Raw genomic sequence first — 20,693 nt, 5'->3', positions numbered from 1 at the left:
TAGTGTTACCATCTTTAAAACATCACAAACCCACAGGCTGTTTCCTATCTATCCATCCCCCACAGTGGGAAAGACAGAAATTCTTTGACTCTTTCAAGAGCCTCTCTCCCCACACAAGTTCCCTGATTGTTTCTGTTCTCTAGTTCCACTTGCACAGGGCATGGGGAAGGTGGAGAAGGGATCACTACTTGTATTGGAATAAGGCTCCTGCAACATACTTGTAAAGACATGAATACAGTTTTAACCAGACATGGTTAAAATGGACTCAAAGATCAGAACGGGACACGGACTGGAAACCATTACAATTTCCAACGGTGGCCACGCGGTGTCACCAATGCACTGATGTGCAAGTGGAGCCACAGACCCGCTCAATTGTACCTGGAGTAAAGCGCTGGCTCAGAACAGACACTGCAAATGAGGTTTTCTGCACACACAGCACCGCAAAGCTGAGGGCAGCCCATCCCACAAAGTTACAGATGTCTCACCTTGAGCTTTTCATTCTGTGTAGTTACTTCCTCAAGATCATTTGTGGCACAGGACCTAACAATTATCTAAAATAAGTATCTAAATTCTGTTCAATTTGTGGGCCTTGTTCTCCTTGAATGTATTCTTCCCCTTGACCACAACTAAGCTCCTGACCTCATCTTGTGGGCATTAATGGTGATTGTTCCCCCACAAAGGCTGCTCCCAGCTCCATGCACCTGGTAGCCTCTGGAATTTACCTGCAAAAAATGCAAAAGATTTCTTCAAGACCCAATGAAACACCTACAAGAATAATGCAGCAGGTCCAAGACCGAAGAAGGAATGCTGCAGGTTCTCAGCTCTCCCAGCAATGTCTCAGAGAGGATGTCACACACCCATCCAACACCCTTCCCACTTCCCAGGTCTCCTGGCCAGCGCCTTACTCATTCCAGGACATCGCCAGGTGGTGGTTGAGCCTCTGCTCTCTCTGATCTCTCATTGACAAGATCTCTTGCGGATCTTGTCAATGTCCCACTGAAGGTCATCAATCATGGTCTCCAGGACAGACACCCAGGATTCTGCTGTCTCCACCCTCTCCTGCAGCTTGGAGAACTGCAATCAAAGGAGTGCTTCAGCCAGCACTTTGCATAGAGCCAACTTTTCCTGATGCTGCTCAGAAGTAATTTTTCTCTTATCCATCATGTGCTTTTCATCTTTTGTGGGGTGACAGACTATTCCATGAACTGTCCCAAATTTTACACTGGCCAAATCCCAAGACGGCAACAAAAATAAGACAAAACTGAAAATGGAGAAAGAGCAGGAAGCTGGTAATATCTGGCAGAATAGAGATGCAGCCATCTCAGCTAATTCAAAGGGGTTTTTTTGGTTTTTTGATTTTAATCTTTTTAATCCCTATGTCCACCCCCTCAACAGAGCACCTAAGTGCTCAGAGGTCTAAGGCTAAGCAAGACCATCATAAACACAATTTTTAAATGAACTGAAATCTCTCAAACATATACTGCTACTAATGTGAATCCTTTAACAACTGGGAACATCTTGAAACTGGTATCACTGTCAAATGACACAGAGAAAACCAAGGAATTCAGAATGACAGGTGCCATTTTCCTTCTTTCAGCAGCAGCATTTAGCTGCTGGTATTCCAAACTCAAGTTAGCTTGGTAGTAGAATGTTTCCATATTCCAAGTATGCTCAGCGGTTCTACATACATTTGGAAAGCTGGGAGGAGTGAAGTTTGCTAACTTGCAGGGAAAAACATTCCCTCTGGAGAGCTCAATTACTCACTTGAGGTAGTGAATTTGCCTAAAGAGGCAGAAATAAGAGCAGTTAAGGGACATTAGGCAGGGTATTCAGAAGGGACAGCAGGTAGTCAACAGCTCAATGGAGATGTTCAGAAAGCCGTGCTTCTGCCAAAGGTCTCTGGGATCCCCCTTTGCCCCCTGTGACTGAGCTACTTCCTGAGGGGGAGGGGGGAAGGGGTGGTGCTGGTGCTGTCTTTTCCATCAGAGGAGTTGGAGATAATTAAAGGTAGTGGGGCACAAGAAAGAGGGGAGAACTTATTAATAAAGGGCAGTAAACAGTGGATGCCAGGAGCTTTGACCCTGCAGGTGTTGGGACAGCCTTGTAATATGTGGTAGGGATAATTCATGCTATTAATGTATGGTATAAAATATTGTAAAATCCAAACCATGTCTTTTGACCACCCCAGCTGGGAGCAGCTGTCTTATTTAGATTCAACTAGTTCCCGGACACAAGTTAAGATAACAATTGATGCCTTAATGTAAGAATAGAAGCTTCTAGGATGATTATCACCGGTTTCCTGAGTTATTGGGAGCCACCCAAGAGTGATTATCACCTTGCCAATTGCATCTATCAAGACAGTCAGTGACGCCACTCCGATGGCACACCTGGACTCGGCCTTTGTCCAGCCCTGCGCATGGAAAGAGACAGCGATGCACGTGAAGAGACACAAAGGAAATTTGGTCATCTTTGCCTTGGTCAGAATAAACTGTATAAAATCTTGCCGTGCAAAGCACCGAGTGTGAACAGGGGGGACTCTGACACTCAGGAGGTCAGATCCCTGTTCACCTAGTGCGAATCCCGGGCTCAATGCTGTCTCTTTGGCTGTGGTGGTTTCAAAGACCAAACTTCAGTATTGCAGACAAATTAATAAATATTTGCTAAATATTTTTATAATTTTGGTGAACGATTTGATAATTTATAACAGCCTCATGGGGTGAGTCACTGGGACTTTCAGGGATTGGCAGAGACATTCATCAAGATGTACTGCCTTGGGTCTTTTTGTTTTAGCAAAACAAGGTATTGAGGGGTGCCTGGCTAAAGTTAATAACCAGACTACAAAGGAAATTGCAAGGCAAGGAAAATTACCTTGGGCTCTATGTCCTTTCCAGGGATGCTGGGTGTATTTTACTGAGATGCTCTGGGCAAGAGGGCTTAGATATCCTCTGATAAAGGTATGCCAGCTGGCAGAGTGGCCAGAAGAGTTTATAGCAGCTTCAGCAACTATTTGATCAGTGTGAGAAATGAGGCTCACTCTTTGAGAGAAGCAACTGCCTACTTTAAAAAATTTAAAAGGTTTATTAAACCTTAACAAAAAGTACAACAAAAGGACTAAATAAGGAAAAACAGACCTGGGAGCCCACCCTGCCCCCACACCATGGCTACCTACCACCCGGCTCACTGCTCTTCAAGATGGTACTTTGCCTTTTATACTCCTGGGGGTTGCATTAGCCAGCCCCAGCCCCTCCCAAAGCCTGACAGTAAACTCTTCTTTGCCATTTATTGGTGGAGGCTACTTTCTTGCAACTTGATTGGAGGGTTGGGTATTGTCATGCTTTGCCCCTTCTAGCAACAAGCTTTTCCATTCTCAACTGTCCAACGTGTTATAGATGGTTAATGAGATGATTGGCTCTCGCAATTAAAAGATAACTATTGTGTAAATATTAAGAAAAGCTTTAGTGATGTACAGTTATGTTATTGTAGTTTAGATGTCCTTTGTTCTCCCCATAGTTCCCTTTTCTCCCCCTGTATTGTGACCATCAGACAGCCCGGGTTGTCTAGGACAGGCAGAAAGAACGTGTGCACACGTGCCCCTTGTATGGGGAAGTTGGGAATGGAAAAGCTTGGGGGTGTGACATGGCAACATCTGATCTCCAGTCAAGTTCCAAGAAAGCAGTTTCCACCGATAAATGGCAAAGAAGAGCTGTCTGATATACTTTGGGAGGGACCAGGGATTGATGTAACCCCCAAGGGTACAAAAGACTGAGGATCCATCTTGATGAACTGGCCATGCGGTGTGCATGAGGGGCGTTTCCCAGCGATGTAGCTTTTTCCTTATGTAGTCCTTTTGTTGTATTTTTGTTAAAGTTTAATAAACCTTTTAAAATTTTCAAAGTGAGCAGTTGTCTCCCACATATGCAAGGGATATTTGTGCATGCCTTCTCTCTACCTGTCCTAGATACCCCAGACTGTCTGACAGCCACAGTACAGAATGGGGGGGGGGGGGGGGGAGGAACTATGGGAGAACAGAGGACATCTAAACAACAAACTACAATAATATAACTATACATCAATAAAGCTTCTCTTAAAACACACACAATATTCATCCCTTAATTGCAAGAGAAAATAATCTCATTCTTTATGTATAACACTCTTTACAATTTTTAAAGGTTTAATAAGGGAAAATAAGGGATAAGCAAAGTAACAGCGCTGGGTGCATAGCCAGAAGCACATGGTTAAAAACTCTTATATACTTTTTCAACAGCTCTTATATACTTATATACTTTTGCATTAGTCAAATGCATATTTATGAGAATTACACATATTCAAACATTCCTTCGAGTTTACATGTTCCAGGAATTCTTTCTCTTAGTTCAACCCCTGACTTCAACTTCTTAGAGTACATGCAACAATGCAGATGTGATTTTGAGAGTCTTGTATTTTATTTCTTCAAGAGGCCCCCTGGTGTGTGGTTATAGTTATTGATAACCAAAGGGTCACTGGTAGATTGCTCCTTGCTCTTTTGGTGTTATGGGCCTGATTCTTTTCAAAGTTATCCTATCACACAGATGTTCTAGCCATTTTTACGAGTACTTCCAATCAACATTAGCTATTTCATTACTTGTCAGTTAGTTACAAAAATAAAGGCATTAGTTATTATTTCCCAGCTACAATTACTTCTGCAAAAGTTAATGTTATAATACACATTATATAGCCAATATTTTGTCAAGGCCTAAACTATAATATATATCACACCAAAGTATACTACCTACACAGGGATTAGGATATTAACCATAAAAGCCTGACAAATTATACTATATCAAAAGCAGTTAAATAGAGATTACAAACTGTACTATATCAAAATAGTTTACTGAAGCCAATAATAGTGAAAGCCAATAACTACATAAATTATTCCTAACAATCAGTTAACAAATGGTTTCTGAATATGGGATTGTGAAGACAGTGCACTTGGACGGGGGAAGCTCGTTTTACAGGGGGATCCTTCAAGGGATTATGGCTGCTGAGATTTCAGTGGGACCTCCATATTCCCTGGCACCCTGAGAATTCAGGTCAAGTATGAAAAAATGCATATTTTATGATTGGCTTTTTGCAAATATTAAAATGAATATTATATGTTATGTTAGAAAGTTATGCTGTATTAATTCTCTTAACTAGTGTGTTAAATATAGTTTTAGGTTATAACATAATGTTAAAATAGAAACTATGCTATGTAAGATACTTTTCAACTAGCTCAAGAAAAGGATGAGATAATCAAGAAATTCTTTGCACAGAGATAGCAGCAACAAGACACTAAAAGAGAAAAATTATTGCCTCTTTATTGTGAAGAACTAATCTTCTTGCAGACTCAATAGAGTCTGACCATGATTTACATGAAGGAGAGGAAGTTGACAATAACCAAAAAACACGCTTTGTTTGAAAAGAATTTTTGAATAATGTATGAGTTGTATGAATATACAACAGGCTCTTGCTTTTAAGAGTTAATCCTTTGTTAGCGAGCTATGCTTTCAAGAGGAAAGCATCCAAACATACATAATTCTTTGCTTTTATCATCCTTTATTGTCCTCTGATTGTCCAAAATCTTATTGCTCTAATTTGTATTACTGTTTTTATAACCATTTTAGTACTATTAAACTTTTAAAATTTTAAAACAAGTGATTGACATTTTTCAAAAGCAGAAAGGACGAACGGAGGAACAAACACCCTTTGAAGCTGGTGACAGAACTAAGATGCCCTGGGCATGGCTTTTGCCATTAGCTTTGACAAGAATAAGAGCCAAAGCTGAGGGAACATGCAATTATTCCCCTTTTAATTGTTTGGGATTCTTACCTTGTTCATTTTCAAGCTAGCAGGGAGGAGAAGATGTATATTTAAACCAATGTGTGGCTGTGTTTGGTGAAATCTCTTTTGACACAAAGCCCAGTTAGCACAGACACTGCCTTTGGACTTTGCAGTTCATAACATCCAACCAGGACTGCAGAGAGAGCAGCCAGGAGAGCTGAACTCATCCTCAGATGGAGGCGCAGGCGGAGCCGCCCCCGCCCACACGCGGCCCCGGCAGAGCAGCCGCCTCCCTTCTCGCCCCTGGATGGAGCCATGTCCCGGCTGGTGTGGGTGGGAAGGGCGTCCCACATGGTGAGTGTGGGCAGCATGCTCTGTGCCAGCCATGGTGTGGCGGCAGGGCCAGTGTCCCCCTGCATTCAGCAATGGAGAGGCCATGCCTTGAGTGCTGTGTCCAGTTCTGGGCCCCATAATCCAAGAAGGACACTGAGGGGCTGGAGTGTGTCCAGAGGAGGGAATGGAGCTGGAGAAAGGTCTGGAGCACAAGTCCAATGATGAGTGGCTGAGGGAGCTGGGGGGCCTCAGCCTAGAGAAAATGAGGCTCAGGATAGACCATGTTCTCAAGAACTCCCTAACTGGAGGGTGCAACCAGGGAGGGTTGAGGCTCTGCTCCTAGGGAGCAAAGGACAGGAAAAGAGGAAACAGCCTCAAATTGTGCCAGGAGAGGTTCAGGTTGGGCATTAGGAAGAAATTTTTCACAGAAGGGGTGATGAGACATAGGAAGAAGCTGCTCAGGGAGGTGGTGGAGTCACTGTTCTTGGAGGTGTTCAGGAAAAGACTAGACGTGGCACTTAATGCCATGGTGTGGTTGACAAGGTGGTGTTGGGTTTTAGGTTGAACTCCATGATCTCAAGGGTCTTTTCCAATCTAAATTATTCTGTGATTCTGTGGAAAGTGTGAAACAGATACATGTGCATACACTAGACAGGTTAGCTAAGACTGAGCTAACAGATAATGCAAGTCTGAAGTGAAATTTTAGTGGTTAGGTTTATTATCCTAATCTTTGCAGAAAAACATGAAAACACCTGTCAACAGCATCAGGTTGACAAGGTTCCTGATTTATTTGCATTGCCCAAAGATGCTGGAGATGTTCCATCCCTGGAATTGTCCAGGGCCATGTTGGATAGAGCTTTGAGCAACCTGGTATAGTGGGAGGTGTCCCTGCCCATAGCAGGGATTTGGAACAAGATGAGCTTTACGTTCACTTTCAACCCAGACCATTTTGTGATTTGATGTTTAAAGTTTGAAATAGGTTTGCACCTCCTAAGCAGCACAAGGTTTTTTAGCAAGTACCAAGTTTGCTTTCACCCAGCTCCACTGTAACTGTCAGCACTGATACTGCCAAAAATAAGTACAGTCCCTGTGCTGCAAATCACAATATAACTTGCTGCTATGCCCAAGAGCCACAGACTAACTGAATAATACACAACAAGACTTCAGGCTGGATAAACATCTGAGTTGCAACACAGCTGTTGCAACTTTGTGAGTAAGTGTGAGAGCAGCTGGAACATAGATGTTGACTAGCTTGGCTGAAATCTGTTTTTACACAATACTGTCTAAAAATAATAAATAAAATAAAATAAAATAAAATAAAATAAAATAAAATAAAATAAAATAAAATAAAATAAAATTCGTATAGCAGGGCTGGAAAGCTGAATACCTTGGGGATTTCTTAAAAGGTTGTATTCAGACCTTCACTAGTTAAAAAATAAAAGCCACAACAAATTACAAAACATTAGCAAACATGTTTTCCACCTACAGCATTTCTTTACAGCTGGAGAGCACTTACCTAAGTCAGAAGTGGTTGATAAGTGATTGATTCTTAGTGAGGTCAGTTGTTGACCAAAATGTTTGAAATCAAAAGGTGCTTTTATGCTTCATAAAATGGACTCCAAATGAGGGTTTCCATTCAGCACACCTTTCAGTTCTTGCTTTTTTCTTGCCCTTTCTTTATATTTGTTTTTCTGTCCTGCATATTTTTGTCTCAGGTGTAGGATCCATGCAGAATAGATTTATGTCCTTTCTGCAAAGCTCTAAGTGAAATGGGGACAGCCACGACCTTTTATTTAACTTCATGCCAGTGTCTTTTATCTCTGTGCACCTTGGCATTTCCTCTATTTCGTGCATAGCACTCCTACCCTTGTACATTCAGTTCCATATCTGTCTTAATCACCATGCTTTAGATAAGCATTCAAACAGACTTTGAAGCCACTTTTTTATACAGCACATACCATGGACCAAAGTGTTTGGGGAGGCCCTAAAATGGGACTTAAAAGAGAAAGTTCTAGCTGCCACCTGGATTGTGATGCTAAAAAACAAATGGCTATGCTGCAGGATACATGTGGATTTTCCACACAGCCTGCAAACTCAAGACTGAGGCTCTTGTTTCCCTCCAGTAGCAAGAATGTTCTGCTTTCCTCAGTGTTGTTGCTAGATTAACTGTCACCTCCTTGCGAATTGTTGTGCAGAGATAACACAGCAGATGAGGGAAAAAAATACAAGAAAAAACTGAGTGGTAAAGAGACAAAGAGAGGGATTAATAATACTTGTATTAATACTTGAGATACTTCTGTGAAGAAGATGGGAGAACCCAAGCAATCCAATGCCAGTGCAGAGGAACTGCAGAGAAAGTCTGCAGCAATTTGCAATTACTTGGAGTCAGGAGTGCGACAAATGCGGCTGCTTTTTCCTGAACCTCATAGTCCTTCACTTGCAATTGCTACAAGAAAGAGTGGAGCACTTTACAAAATTACAGTTGGTTAAGAATTGTAGTGACTGAAGCAGAGTGTTTCTTGGAAAGGATGTGCACATGTTTTTAGCATAAGCAGAGGGGAGCCTGGTATTGAGAAACCACCAAAGACCCAGAGATGAACTGATGTTGTGTAAGGAACAGCCTACAGAGGAGACAATTTTTAGCTTGCAGTGTTGGTGTGCTCAGGCTGCGGCCACAAAAGGAGACTTGGATGGACTGAATCTCCTGTAAACAAGAAATGCACAGCCTTGTAACCAGGGTGTGCTGAGCATCACCCATTACCTGTTCCAAACCTCTGTTCCAAATTAAAAGGACCTACAATACCTCAAATACTGTCTTTCCCTCAAGATGCAGGAGTAGTAGTAGCCACCAAATTTGCTATGAAAGCCCAACACATGGGTGTGAAATGCATCCTCTTTGGTAAGGTAGGGAGGTAGAACACAGCATTATGAACTATTCCCATATTACCCAGATGTGTCTGCAGATGTGCAGGTAAATTTGGAGCTTTTGCATACCCGGGATGGTACCTAAAGTGATCTTTGATCTAGCAGAACTGTGCTGCTTCCAAGAGGAAAGGCCCTATGGGAGATGGTCTGGGAACTGATCTCTCTCTCACCTGTTGCTGAACCTGAGGTTATCTTGAGCAGAAGGCTGTGCCCTGGAGGGCAGAGGGAAATCCTCTCTTTTGTGAAAGATTTTGTGTGCCTGGAATCTCCTGAGGAAATAGCAGAGCACAGATTCATCCCAAAGGTGGGAACAGAAGAGCTTTCGCCAATCAGCTCCAGGTGCTGTCAATGGCAGATGAAGAAAGCGATTGCAGGTTGTAGGCTCAAGGAAAGAGGTTGGACAAATGGGCCCAAGAACACAAGAAGCAGCCATCCTAAGATAATAAAGAGAAAAAGTGACATTTTCAGGCAACCAGTGAATAGGAAAAACAAAATAGCAGACCAACTGTGTCGCAGATATTTTTAATGTAAAATCCTTTCCTTAGGATATTTTTTCCTCCTGAGAAGCTGAGAGGCCTCAGGGACAAAATGTAAACAATGGTTATCTGTTGCTGTGGAATGAAACAGGTGGATCTTTGGTTGGCCCATCTTGGATGTTTATAATTAATGACCAATCACAGTACAGCTGTCTCAGAGAGAGTCTGAGACAGCTGCTTTTATTATGATTCTTGCTGATTCTATTCTTAGCTTAGCTAGCCTTCTGACATGAAACCTTTTCTTCTATTCTTTTAGTATAGTTTTAATGTAATATATATCATAGAATAATAAATCAAGACTTCTGAAACATGGAGTCAAATCCTTGCCTCATCTGAAAAGCCCTGTGAACACCTCACAGTTGGTGACTCTGAGTGAGGAAATTCATCACTTGGTGAGACCCCAGATGAGCTGCTATACTGGGTAAACCCCGAGTGTGTGGCATTGATGGTCACCTCACAAGTGACCACAGATGTGGATTTGCTGTGATGCAGCAAAACATGAAGCGATGCTTATGTACACTACAGGTTCCTGGGCTGGCTTCTCCCCTGCAGTCACTGAGAAAATAATTTATGTACAACCATTAGGGCACATCAGGTTCAGAAAGCATTTGCAAGCACAAAAGCCAGGAGGAACACCCTCCTGCACATGTGAAATCTGCTGATTTCTTGTCTGTCCAACAAGGGCATTACTAACTGTACCACAGATTATTTTTCAGCTTCTGCATTTACCTCATTTTCTCCCCTTGGGGCTCAAGCAGATCACCAGGATCCCCCAGAACCAGGGCATTCCATTCACCACACCTTCCCATGCAGCATAAACACTCTGGTTCTTGCGCTGTGGGAGGAGGGGAGGAAGAGGGTGTATATTCCTCAGGCACAAGTGGTGAATACAGGGAAATCAATAGTTTAGCAATAGTAGAGAGTCTCTTCAAAGAGGAATGCTTTTTATCAAATGATGACACATTTTTCTTTCAAACAGAGTTTGAATCAGAATACTCTGGTTGTTGTCTTGTACAGTTTTGCATTTTGATTGTTAAATCAGCCCGGTCCCAACTGGAAATTTACAGGTTTGTCGTCAAAGACCTTTGTTCACAAATATTCTGTTTCCTTATTCCTGTGCTTTATTCTTCACAGTCATAAACAACAGTAAACTACAACATCTGCTACAACATCAGTGTTAGCAGCCATCACCACATCTGTTTCCTTTTCTCTCCCTGCATTCTTACACCTGCAACTCTACTGGCACAGATGAATTTTTATGATAATTCATCATTGTGGGAATAACAAAAAGGTGTTATTAATGATTAGATAATAATCAAATTATACTTAATGATAAAAAATGCAGATTGTCATTAAAGAATAATTCAATTATAATTTAACGGTGATTTAACAATAATTAATAATTAAGCTGTAACTAAATGGTAATTAATTGAACTGTGTTTTAGTTTCTGATTTCAAGAATGATTTAAACCGTGATTTAAACTCTGCTACTTACTACACTTCTACACCTAAAGCTATAGCTGGATATATAAATGTCATGAGCATACAATATACTTTTACACTAAATGTAAAATGTGTTACCTCATTATAGACATCAGGTGTTGGGTAAGGTGGTCTTAGCCTCCAGGAGTATCCTTGAGCAATGTCCCAGCTCACAGGGAGATTTCCACCCGGCCACACAGGAGAGCTTGGTGGGCTTGCAGGGGTCACAGGAATCCACAGCCCACAGGGACTGAGGGAGCCAACACCCCTTTTGTATAGGTGCAGGGGTGAAGCTGTTGCAGCTCCAGTTTTGTCTAATCCCAGCTTAGGTGGGTACCTTTAGCTCCTGTAAAACATGGCCTAGACACCTGAATTCCTGGGAAGACAGGCCTGGCACAGTCACAGAATGAGACAGCTTGGAAGGAACCACAGTGAGTTCCAAGTCCCACCTCCCTCCTCCAGCAGGGTCATTCCAGGACACATTGCAGGATTGTGCCCAGGTTCTGAAATGTCTTCAATGAGGCAGACTCCACAACCTCTCTGGGAAATCTGTTCAGTGCCCAGTCATTGCACACGGAAGACATTCTTCCTTACATTCAGGTGGAGCTTGCCAGACATCAGCTCCTGCCTGTTCCTCTTGTCCCACTGCTGGACCCCATATCCATCCCCATCCATCCCCCAGGCCCCTCCCCCAACCTCTCCCTGGAGAAACTGACAGATGAGCAGCCCCATCTCCCTCAGCCTTTCCTTACATGAGAGATGTTCAAATCCCTTTATCATCTTCTGGAGCACAGGTAGCTTTTCCTCCAGCCTTTCCAGTCAAAGGAAAGGGGATTTGAAATCTGGCAAACAAACAAATGGTCACAGGATTGGTGCCACAGCCAGGGGTGCAGCTTGGACCATAGGAAGTACTTGCAGAAACCTGTTGGGACTGCTGGGGTCCTTTGACACAGAGAGGTGATTTCAGTGACAGACTCACCAAGTTGGTAAGGGCCTTAATTTAAACCTGCTGTGGCAGGGGAACTTCAAGCATTTCAGTTTAAAGCCAGGGCTAGCAAGAGAGGCCCAGAATATGGGGAGGGATCACAGATCAGCAGAAGGGCACCTGAATGGCAGCACAAAGGAATTCCAGCCACTCCAGCCACTACTTTGCCTTCATCAGAGTCCAACTTACCTGCCTCTGTGCCATGGCATGAGGAATGAATATGGGAAGCTGGAGTCACAGGCACACCTGCAGGGCTGGCAGCTCCTTGGCATCATGGCAATGTGCTGGGGTGGATCCTGAAACTGCAGTGGTGGAATGGAAGGATACAGAATCTTTAGCAAGGGCAGGTGGGGGAGATAAGGAGGGGTCACTCTCTATGCCAGTGACCAGCTGGAGTGAATGGAGCTCTGCCCAGCGTTGGATGAGGAGCTGTCCAACAGATGATGAATCAGGATTAAGGGAGGACAGGGACAGGTGACTTTATTATGGGGGTTTGCTACAGGCCACTGCACCAGAATGACCGAGTGGATGAGTCCCTCTATAGATAGACAGACTCTTGTGATCACAAGCCCTGCTTCTCTTGGGGCACCTCAACCCCCTGTCACACCAACCAAAATCACAGACGGCCCTCCAAAGTCATTGCCTTAAGTCTCTGTGTTTAGCTATTACCTTGCAGACCTCTTCTCAGGCTGCTCTCCACTCCCAGTTCCATCTGATCTGACTGCTGGGTAGCAGCAGAGGGAGCACTGCTTTCTCATGGGATTGCCCTGCAGGGAGGCAGCCAGATGAAATGGCTGTGCATGTTTATGTGACAGAGGAAAATCAATAAACATGAGAAACAAGACAGAAGTTGGGGAAATATCTGTAGTGAATATATATTGAGTTCACAGCTTCTTTCACTGGTGGCATAGTCTTATCCTTTTAGTTCAAACAAAATGGGCAAAGTGTCATTCACCTGCCACAGCTATGTCCCTTGTTTCTTAGTTCAGTAGCTTTCAAACTGTGCTTCATGGATCTCCAGGGATTTATGAACAACCTGTAAAAGTTAACTACACTCTGATGAGAAAAACAAGCCAGCCTATGACGAAATTTACATTCAAGTTTTAACTCTGCAGTTTCCTGTGTTACCTAATTGGTCACGGTTACACCCTGAATATTTGTGCATTTTTACTGTTCCAATAGTGCTTAAATTCCATCTCCTTGGACAAAGGAGGTCTGTACATTCACTGACAGGCCTTGAGGAATGGCAGATCAAAACAGACAGCAGTGCCTTCAATTTCTATCTCATGCTCCACATAATTTTTGCAAATGGCCACGTCCTCTGCGCCTCTCTAGCCACTTCTCTTACACTTCAAGCTGTCATTAATCTGTTAACTGTGACAGTGTTACATCTATAGTACACAGACCATAAGAAACAAAAGTTCTAAGGGAGCTGAGAGCTTAAGTGCAGCAGCCCTGATCTCTTCCTGGTTTACCAGATGATAAGATGATAGATGCCACTCATCATCTACAAACAAGCAAAGAACAATTGCTTTCAGCAGTGCTTGAGGAGGTGAGAGATATATTTGGTACCTGCCACTAAAATGGAATCAAATAACTACTGGTCTCTTACCATTAAGGTTCCTCTGAACATTTTTAGTAGCACAGCTATTGCTGGGATGGTTGTATTTTCTGGGGAGCCCAGCTCCCAGTTTGGCATGGAAGTGCAGCAATCAGATCTGTGGATGCTTGGCTTCTGCTGGACACTAGTGGTGTCAAGGGAGGCCTGACACATTGCAGGAGTATTATCTGGCAACTGACCTACTAAAAGCTGTCAGAAAATAAGAGGAATTGCAGATGAGAAAAGCTGGCCATCTGGCCCAGTAATAGGGATCAGTTCTTGGCAGGGACCTCAGGTTTTGGAATTTGAGGATATCTGTACAGTCCCTGTCAGCATGCCCATATGTTACAGGAGATCTCTCTATGGCTCCTTGGGAAGCTTCCATTGACTTCCTCAGATTTGAGCAGGACATTTGTCACAGCACCACAAAGGCCTTGTCTCTGCCAGAGAGGGTTCATCAGCAGGGGAGCTGGTCCTGAGCTGGTAGCTCTTCTGCATGGTGTTAGGCTGGGGTGTAGAAAAGCTTTTCACACAAAGGTTTCAGCTTGGGTGCTGCTGTAGGTTCAAAAGTGTAAAGTACCATTTGTGTGAGCACCATTACTCCCCCTACTGCTATGGCTGGGCTGGGACTGTGACAGCCCATGACATTTCCATGACATTTTCCAAGACCCTGCCTTTGTTTCCCTCTTTCATCCCTTTGTAGAGAGAAGACTCAATGGCTCTGACCAAATTACTTCATCCAGCTGTTTTTATGTTAGGAAAGAAATGGCTTTTCCCACTGACACTGAGAAGAAGTGTAGATAGGCCAAAAAGAGCCATTTAATAATGTAATTGTACAGGAAGAGTTGTGTCTCTGTCTCATGGTACAAGAAGGAGAAGGCAGATGGTCTCTCTTATATTCTGGAGGAATCTAAAATTTTGCAGCTTTGAAACATAAAGGGAACGTTTTTTTCCAGGAACAATCCAGCAGGTTAAAAGCAAGATTAGTGACATAAGGGAATTCATGTGAACAGTCTAATTGCCCAAATTTTTGTGTAAGCTTCTGAAAGCCAGGCTGTGAAGTGTTCAGGGCAGCCAAAGAAACAGAACAGAAAAGGCAAATATGGCAAACTCTAACTTGTGTGAAGGTGAAGGTTTGCTTAAAGTGAGTGTGCCTGTATGTGCGTACAAAAATATTATATATTTATAGAAATGTTTCAGTTTAAAATTCAAGGCATATACTTTTAAATTGCATTCTTTTAAATAAGAAGTAGGAGTCAATGGCTTAATTACATGTTCATGTTGCTGTGCCCAAGTATTTCACAGAGTCTAGTAAGGAGGAGACATCTGAGAGAAACAGGCACACACATTATCCTTAGCATACATAGACCCATGCTTCAGACTTTGGGGAGGAGAGTGAAAAAAAACCACATTTGGAAGTGTGTGAACAGCAACAGGGAAGCATGTATGTCTCCAAAGAGGTAAAAGTTTGTCTCTCCTGTATGTGCTAGACTAAGATACAAGAATTCTGGCTTTGCTTTGTGGCTGTGATCTAAATATTATTATGTCACTGTCACCAGAGAGGGGTACCTAACCTTTAACAGAAAGGGATTTCCACACACCCTGCATCCACCTTGCCTGTTGTTACATGTTTGAAGCACAGTAACAAACACACTAAGTCCTTTTGAGCTTGGTTAGATCAGAGTTCCGATGTGCTAAAAAAGCCTTAGGGGTCCTTTGCTGGAAATTAATTTTGGCTCATCTGTCCTCAATGTCCCAGGACTATTCTGTGATGCCTCCACCATATGGGATTCCACAGGGGCCTTGTATTTTAGCTTACCCAGAGACTAGTCCCCTGCTTACTATTTTCTCTGTCAGTTCCTATTTCACTAACCATGCTTTTTTCTTCCTTTCTAGTCTTGGACAACCTGTGCAGGTTTGGCAGCAATAGCTCCAGTGGTATCCTGCAGTCCAGGGAGAAGGATGCATTGGAGGTAAAGGATTGAGGGCATGAGCAGTGCAGTAGTTATGTTCCACCGAGCCTGGCAGCTCTGTGGGAAGTGGTGCCATTGGTCCAGCCCTTTCATTCATCTCCTCACCCTGACTGTGGTGACTTTTGGTGTGCTGGCACCTTTGATCTGCCACCGGCTCCTGCAGTCTTACTTCCACCTGCGGTGCTGGCACCTGAACCCCATGAGCCAGGAGTTCCTGGAACAGAACCAGCTGGAGGGCCAGGATGGTCTCCATTACTTTGAGAAGATGCAGATGCCAAATGCCTCCAAGGCCTCTGGCAGCGACACCTTCCAGCCCTTGCTGCTGACCACCATTATCACTGTGCAGAGGCAGAATGTTTTCCACTACATCTTGCAAGTGGCCTCCCATTTCCACTGCCTCCTCCAGAAATGTGGGGCGCATTGCCAGAGCCACCGCATGCTCCTCAGTAACATGGAGGTGGACCCCAGCTACTGAGCAGCCTCTTTCCTATGGTCAGTCATGACAGAACGGGAGAGAATCCTGACCCCGGCCTGAACCAGTTTGAGAAGGAGAAGCAGGACTACATTTTCTGCCTGGAGCAGTCACTGTTGATGTACAGCCTAGAGTACATCCTCTTCATGGAAGATGATGCCGTGCCAGAGGAGGAGATATTTTCTGTCTTGCAGCACCTCTTCTTGGCCCAGTTCTCCAAGCCCTACCTCAGAGACACTCTCTACTTCAAGCTGTACTGTCCTGAGAGGCTCCAGCACTTCATCAACCCCGAGCCCATGAGGATCCTGGAGGGGCTGGGCCTGGGCATGTTCCTGGGGCTGGTGCTGAGCTGCCTGTACTGCCGGGCTGTGGGGCAGGCGGGCCCCAGCTGGTGCCTGGTGGCATTCTTCACCCTGTACAGCATGACCCTGTCGGAGCTGGTGGGGCAGCACTACGGGCTGGAGCTGCGCCGCCTGCACCCCATGGTCTACAACGTGGCACTGGCCAGCGAGTGCTGCACGCCCGCCATGCTCTTCCCTGCTGCCTCCACCCGCCGGGCCTTGGGATACCTGTGGGGGCTGCACTGCCACAGGGCTTTGCCAAGGACATTGCCCTCTACTCGCTGCTACAGGGCAGGGTGAGAACGCTTTCATGGTGGAGCCCAAGCTGGTGCAGCACATGAGGATGTACTCCAGCCTCCGACTGAACAGCGACCCGAAACTGCTGTGAGCTGCTCCTGCCTTGCTGCACAACAACACCCAGCGCACTCACCATGGGGCAGAGGGACAGTGTGCAAACTCAGAGTCTGTGCTGCTTGTCTTCACATGGACAAAAATAACTCTCTCTAAAAGTACAAGTTTTCTTAAAAAATCAGCTTTTGTTCATGGAGACCCTATTTAATATGATCTTGGAATTACTGCATTAATCACCTGGGAGGGAAGTGAAGGATTCCAGCTTACTCTCCTTAGCCATTCCAAAAGAAAAGCTCTCACACCAACATGCACAGCTTTCCTGCCTAGTCTTCCTGGACAGTGGTTACAAAAATCCTCACCTTAGGGCAGCAGCAATGTTGGACAAAGTGAATGTTTCAAATTTAAGCTAATGATGAGGGGAAGGCCTTATTTCCTCGTCCTTACTAAGGTCTTATCTGTGACCTGTCTCCGTTCCAAAGCTGTGGTTTTGAGCAGACCCATCAAAAGCAGAAGTCGTTGCTGGAACTTTCCCACAAATTCTGCCTAGATACTTCAAAGTTTTGAAGTCTCTTTAGTTGCTGTCTCCCTATCTGTGCCTTCACCATTCCCACTTCTTTTCCTTCAACTCAGAGGCTTTTAAAAACAAAACCTCTGCTGCTTCATTAAAGGTCACTTCTGAGAGTAGGGATAGGAAAACAGAATCACAGCCACTGATGTCACACAGATGGGCTCCAAAGGCACATTTTCATTGATACACAGCACATATTGTACACAATGTTTGCTGTGTTGGTCAGGGTCATCACTCATTGTTCTGTATCCATTAAAAGAGGTCTTGTCAGCCATTGAGTGAACTTATACATTCAACAAGAATTTACCTTGACTTTCCATCAGCACAGAGGCAAAGGAAAGATTCAGTCAGGTGCTGTTGTGCAGGATCCTTGTTCATTCTGGAGCTGTAATTCACAGCTCAGCTGGAGTGGTTCATTCACTACTCCTGGCAGAAAGCAAAATGATGGTGGGAAACAAAGACAGCTGTTCGCAAGAGCAAGCAACAATAGCACAGCACATCAAGGGGCCACTCTGACAGTGACCAGTCTCCTGGTTGTTAGGCATCTGGGAGAGGTTCTTTGCACCAGGGCTGTGGGCACAGTTAAATAGAAAACCTTGCAACAGACAGAAGATCTCATACTGAATAAAAAAAGGCAAAAATTGGGTATATCTGATGAATAGCCTACTTTGGCTTTAGTTAGCTTTGAATCAAATTCATTTTGAGGTGGCATCTGGTTGAACTATTTTAAAAACCATATTCCTTGCTTTGGAATGAACCAAGAAAATATTTTTGTTGAATTTAATCAATGGGGGTTGTTTGGTTTTTTCTTTTTGGTAATGGATGGGGTCTGCTTTGAATTTTCTTGTCCCAGCTCCCTCACAGGTGACTTATGCCTTAAGCTCTTAACAAGTCTGATTGTAGGTGAGAAATACCTAAAGCTCTTGAGAGATGAAACCAAAGAAAATGGCAACCCTCCCTCTATCAGCACGGTGGGCACCAGTTACACAGCACAAAGGCACAGAGCAGGTTAGCTGAGAAACAGCATCACGGCAGTGCTTTGCTCTCCACTAATCAGCTGGATACCTTCAGAATATCTTTGGAAATTAGAGGGAGTAAAAACTACTTGTGGGTTCCATGCCATTCCAAAGGCCCGGCCTTTAGGCCTCCTGACAAAAGACACCAGGAAAATGGCACAGGCAAAACCACATTTTGTTCCCAGCCACTGGAAGCCCTGGAGATGCCAGAGTAGTCACACAGTGGCAGGTGGGCAAATCTCTCCTCTGGCTTCACGGCCAGTGAAGAGATTTGTGGGGTTTGGGTGTCAGGATTTGAGTGTCACTGTGTATTTATTCCACCAAGTGCCTGCTGATACAACTGGTTTCTGGATCTTCAGCTATGAATGTTTCAGTGCTTGCTTTTCTCTCTTTAATGTCCTTGTACTGTAAAAATCCAGGACAGTGCTCTGTTCTTTCCATTCATATTCATTCTTACAAAGAAAATCTCACAGCAAGAAATGGGACAGACAATGAAAAAAGGAAGAGGGGAAAGCAAGCAAGCAAGCAAGAAGCTGTATCCAGATAATAAATGTTATCTTGTGAGGAAATGATTTATCCATTTGTCTCAAAGTTATTTTCCTGTTTGTCCAGTAGTACTTAATTTGACATTTCAAAAGTCCATGAGAGGTCAATAATTTCACTGAGCCTCGTAGCTGAAAATTAAGAACATAAATTTGAGGCATCCCTTCTAAACCAGAAGACAATTTTCATGGCATAAGAGGTGACAGAATTTGACTGCGAGACCAAACAAGACCCAGGGCTTGAACTTTCCAGTGTGAGAGTTTCAGATAAACCAGGTGAGAACAAACTCCTTTGTGCAAGAAGCAGGTTAAGAAATTCTTTATGCCCTTCTGGGACAATTTCCTAAAGTACACAATTCACCTTCACAACAGAGGAGCTGCTTTGCTGAGCCTCAGGAAGCTGTTCTGATTACTCAGGTACTTGCACAGTGCCCACCCTGCCAATGGAGCATCCCAGGAAAGGGCTCCTGCGGCTGCCTTCCAATCTCCCAGAAGCAGATTGAGTCTTCTTTCTCTTTTCTGTGATGCATGTTTTACTAGAAATTAGAAGTCAGAGAAGTGCATGTCACCCTCAGAACAAAGAATGGGAGGCTACGGTGAATTCTTAATTCCTGTTGGATTTTTTTCTGCAGTTCAGGCTAAAAATGCAGTATTCAAACACCCAAAAGCCTTTTCCCTCTTTTTTCTGTGAGGGGAGCAGAGCTGAGCTGCCCCATCTCAGACTACAGAAGCTCAAAGCATGGTATTAATTCCCTGAAATGTGGCCTTAAGAGTTTCATTTCTTTCACTTAAAAACAAGCTTAGTGACTATTTTTGAAACAAACAGTATGGATTTGCTTGGGTATTGGTTCGTTCCCAATAGTTCGGAGACTTCTTCAATGCAACAGCTGCTGCTTGCACAAGAGGAGTCTTTCTTGATGGGCCATCAGCAGGACCCAAGGCTTTACTGTCCAAGATAGTTCAGGGGGAGTTATTAACTTAAACAAAAACTACATTTGTTTCCAAAGCATGTCCAACGTAAGCATGACACAGGCAGAACACAGGGCATAAACTGACAAGTCTGTACTAGATCAGAAGCCCAAGAAGATTTTCTAACTCCAGTAGGCATCAATGTCGTAGTCAGAAGGCACTGAATTTGAAGAGAGAAAAGCCTTCCTTCCTGTGGTGAGGAGCTGTGAATCACCAGATTGGGTATTTCAGCAGCAATTTGTCTGGATGCAGGCCAAATTTTTTAAAAATGAAGTTATTTACAAGAAAACTTTCTACAAAATAAACAACCTTTCTATAAAAACTCTATTAATAGTCTCTTCTTTCTATGTCCCACTATTTGTTTTCCTGATTGGCAGATCCATCTTTCCTTACCATATTTGACAAAGAAGGATACTCCCGTGTTCATGCAATGGCACAGATTTTATAATTTTGATCCAACCCCACTCAAAGCAGGTCTTACTAGACCAGATTTCTCAGGCCCTTCTCCAATCAAAACTGAGGCATTTTAACAGGGACCTGAGGTAAAATCAAGCTCTGAGTGCTGGATTTGACCTTGGCTTACTTTTGTACACAGAGGGTACATATTTCACAAAATAAGAAAAGGTAATTTTCTGTGAGAGACAATTATAGTTACAAAGGCATTGGCAGTTTCTCTCCCAAAGTCAGAGTTTCATTTTGTGTATTTTCACGACAGCTTTACAGACATTGCATCTGAATTCAGCAGATGGCAGGGCCTAACATGTGGCTCTGAATAATCTTCAGTAAAACACAAACCTGCCA

At 43.7% G+C, this 20,693-nt stretch overlaps 1 protein-coding gene across 1 annotated transcript; it reads left to right on the top strand.

Annotated features, from left to right (window-relative positions):
* The first annotated feature begins 15,663 nt into the window (after positions 1-15,663).
* LOC134432423 (post-GPI attachment to proteins factor 4-like) lies at positions 15,664-16,834 on the top strand. Its single transcript, XM_063181132.1, is given in 4 exon segments — positions 15,664-16,088; positions 16,091-16,693; positions 16,696-16,734; positions 16,737-16,834. Coding segments are annotated over 4 exon segments (1,161 nt in total). The 5' UTR covers positions 15,664-15,667.
* The last annotated feature ends 3,859 nt before the right edge of the window (positions 16,835-20,693 follow it).

This window comes from Melospiza melodia, chromosome Z (assembly GCF_035770615.1).
Source record: "Melospiza melodia melodia isolate bMelMel2 chromosome Z, bMelMel2.pri, whole genome shotgun sequence".
Lineage (NCBI taxonomy): Eukaryota > Metazoa > Chordata > Aves > Passeriformes > Passerellidae > Melospiza > Melospiza melodia.
Note: the sequence above shows the minus strand (reverse complement) of the source record. Positions and strands in the feature narration are given on the sequence as shown.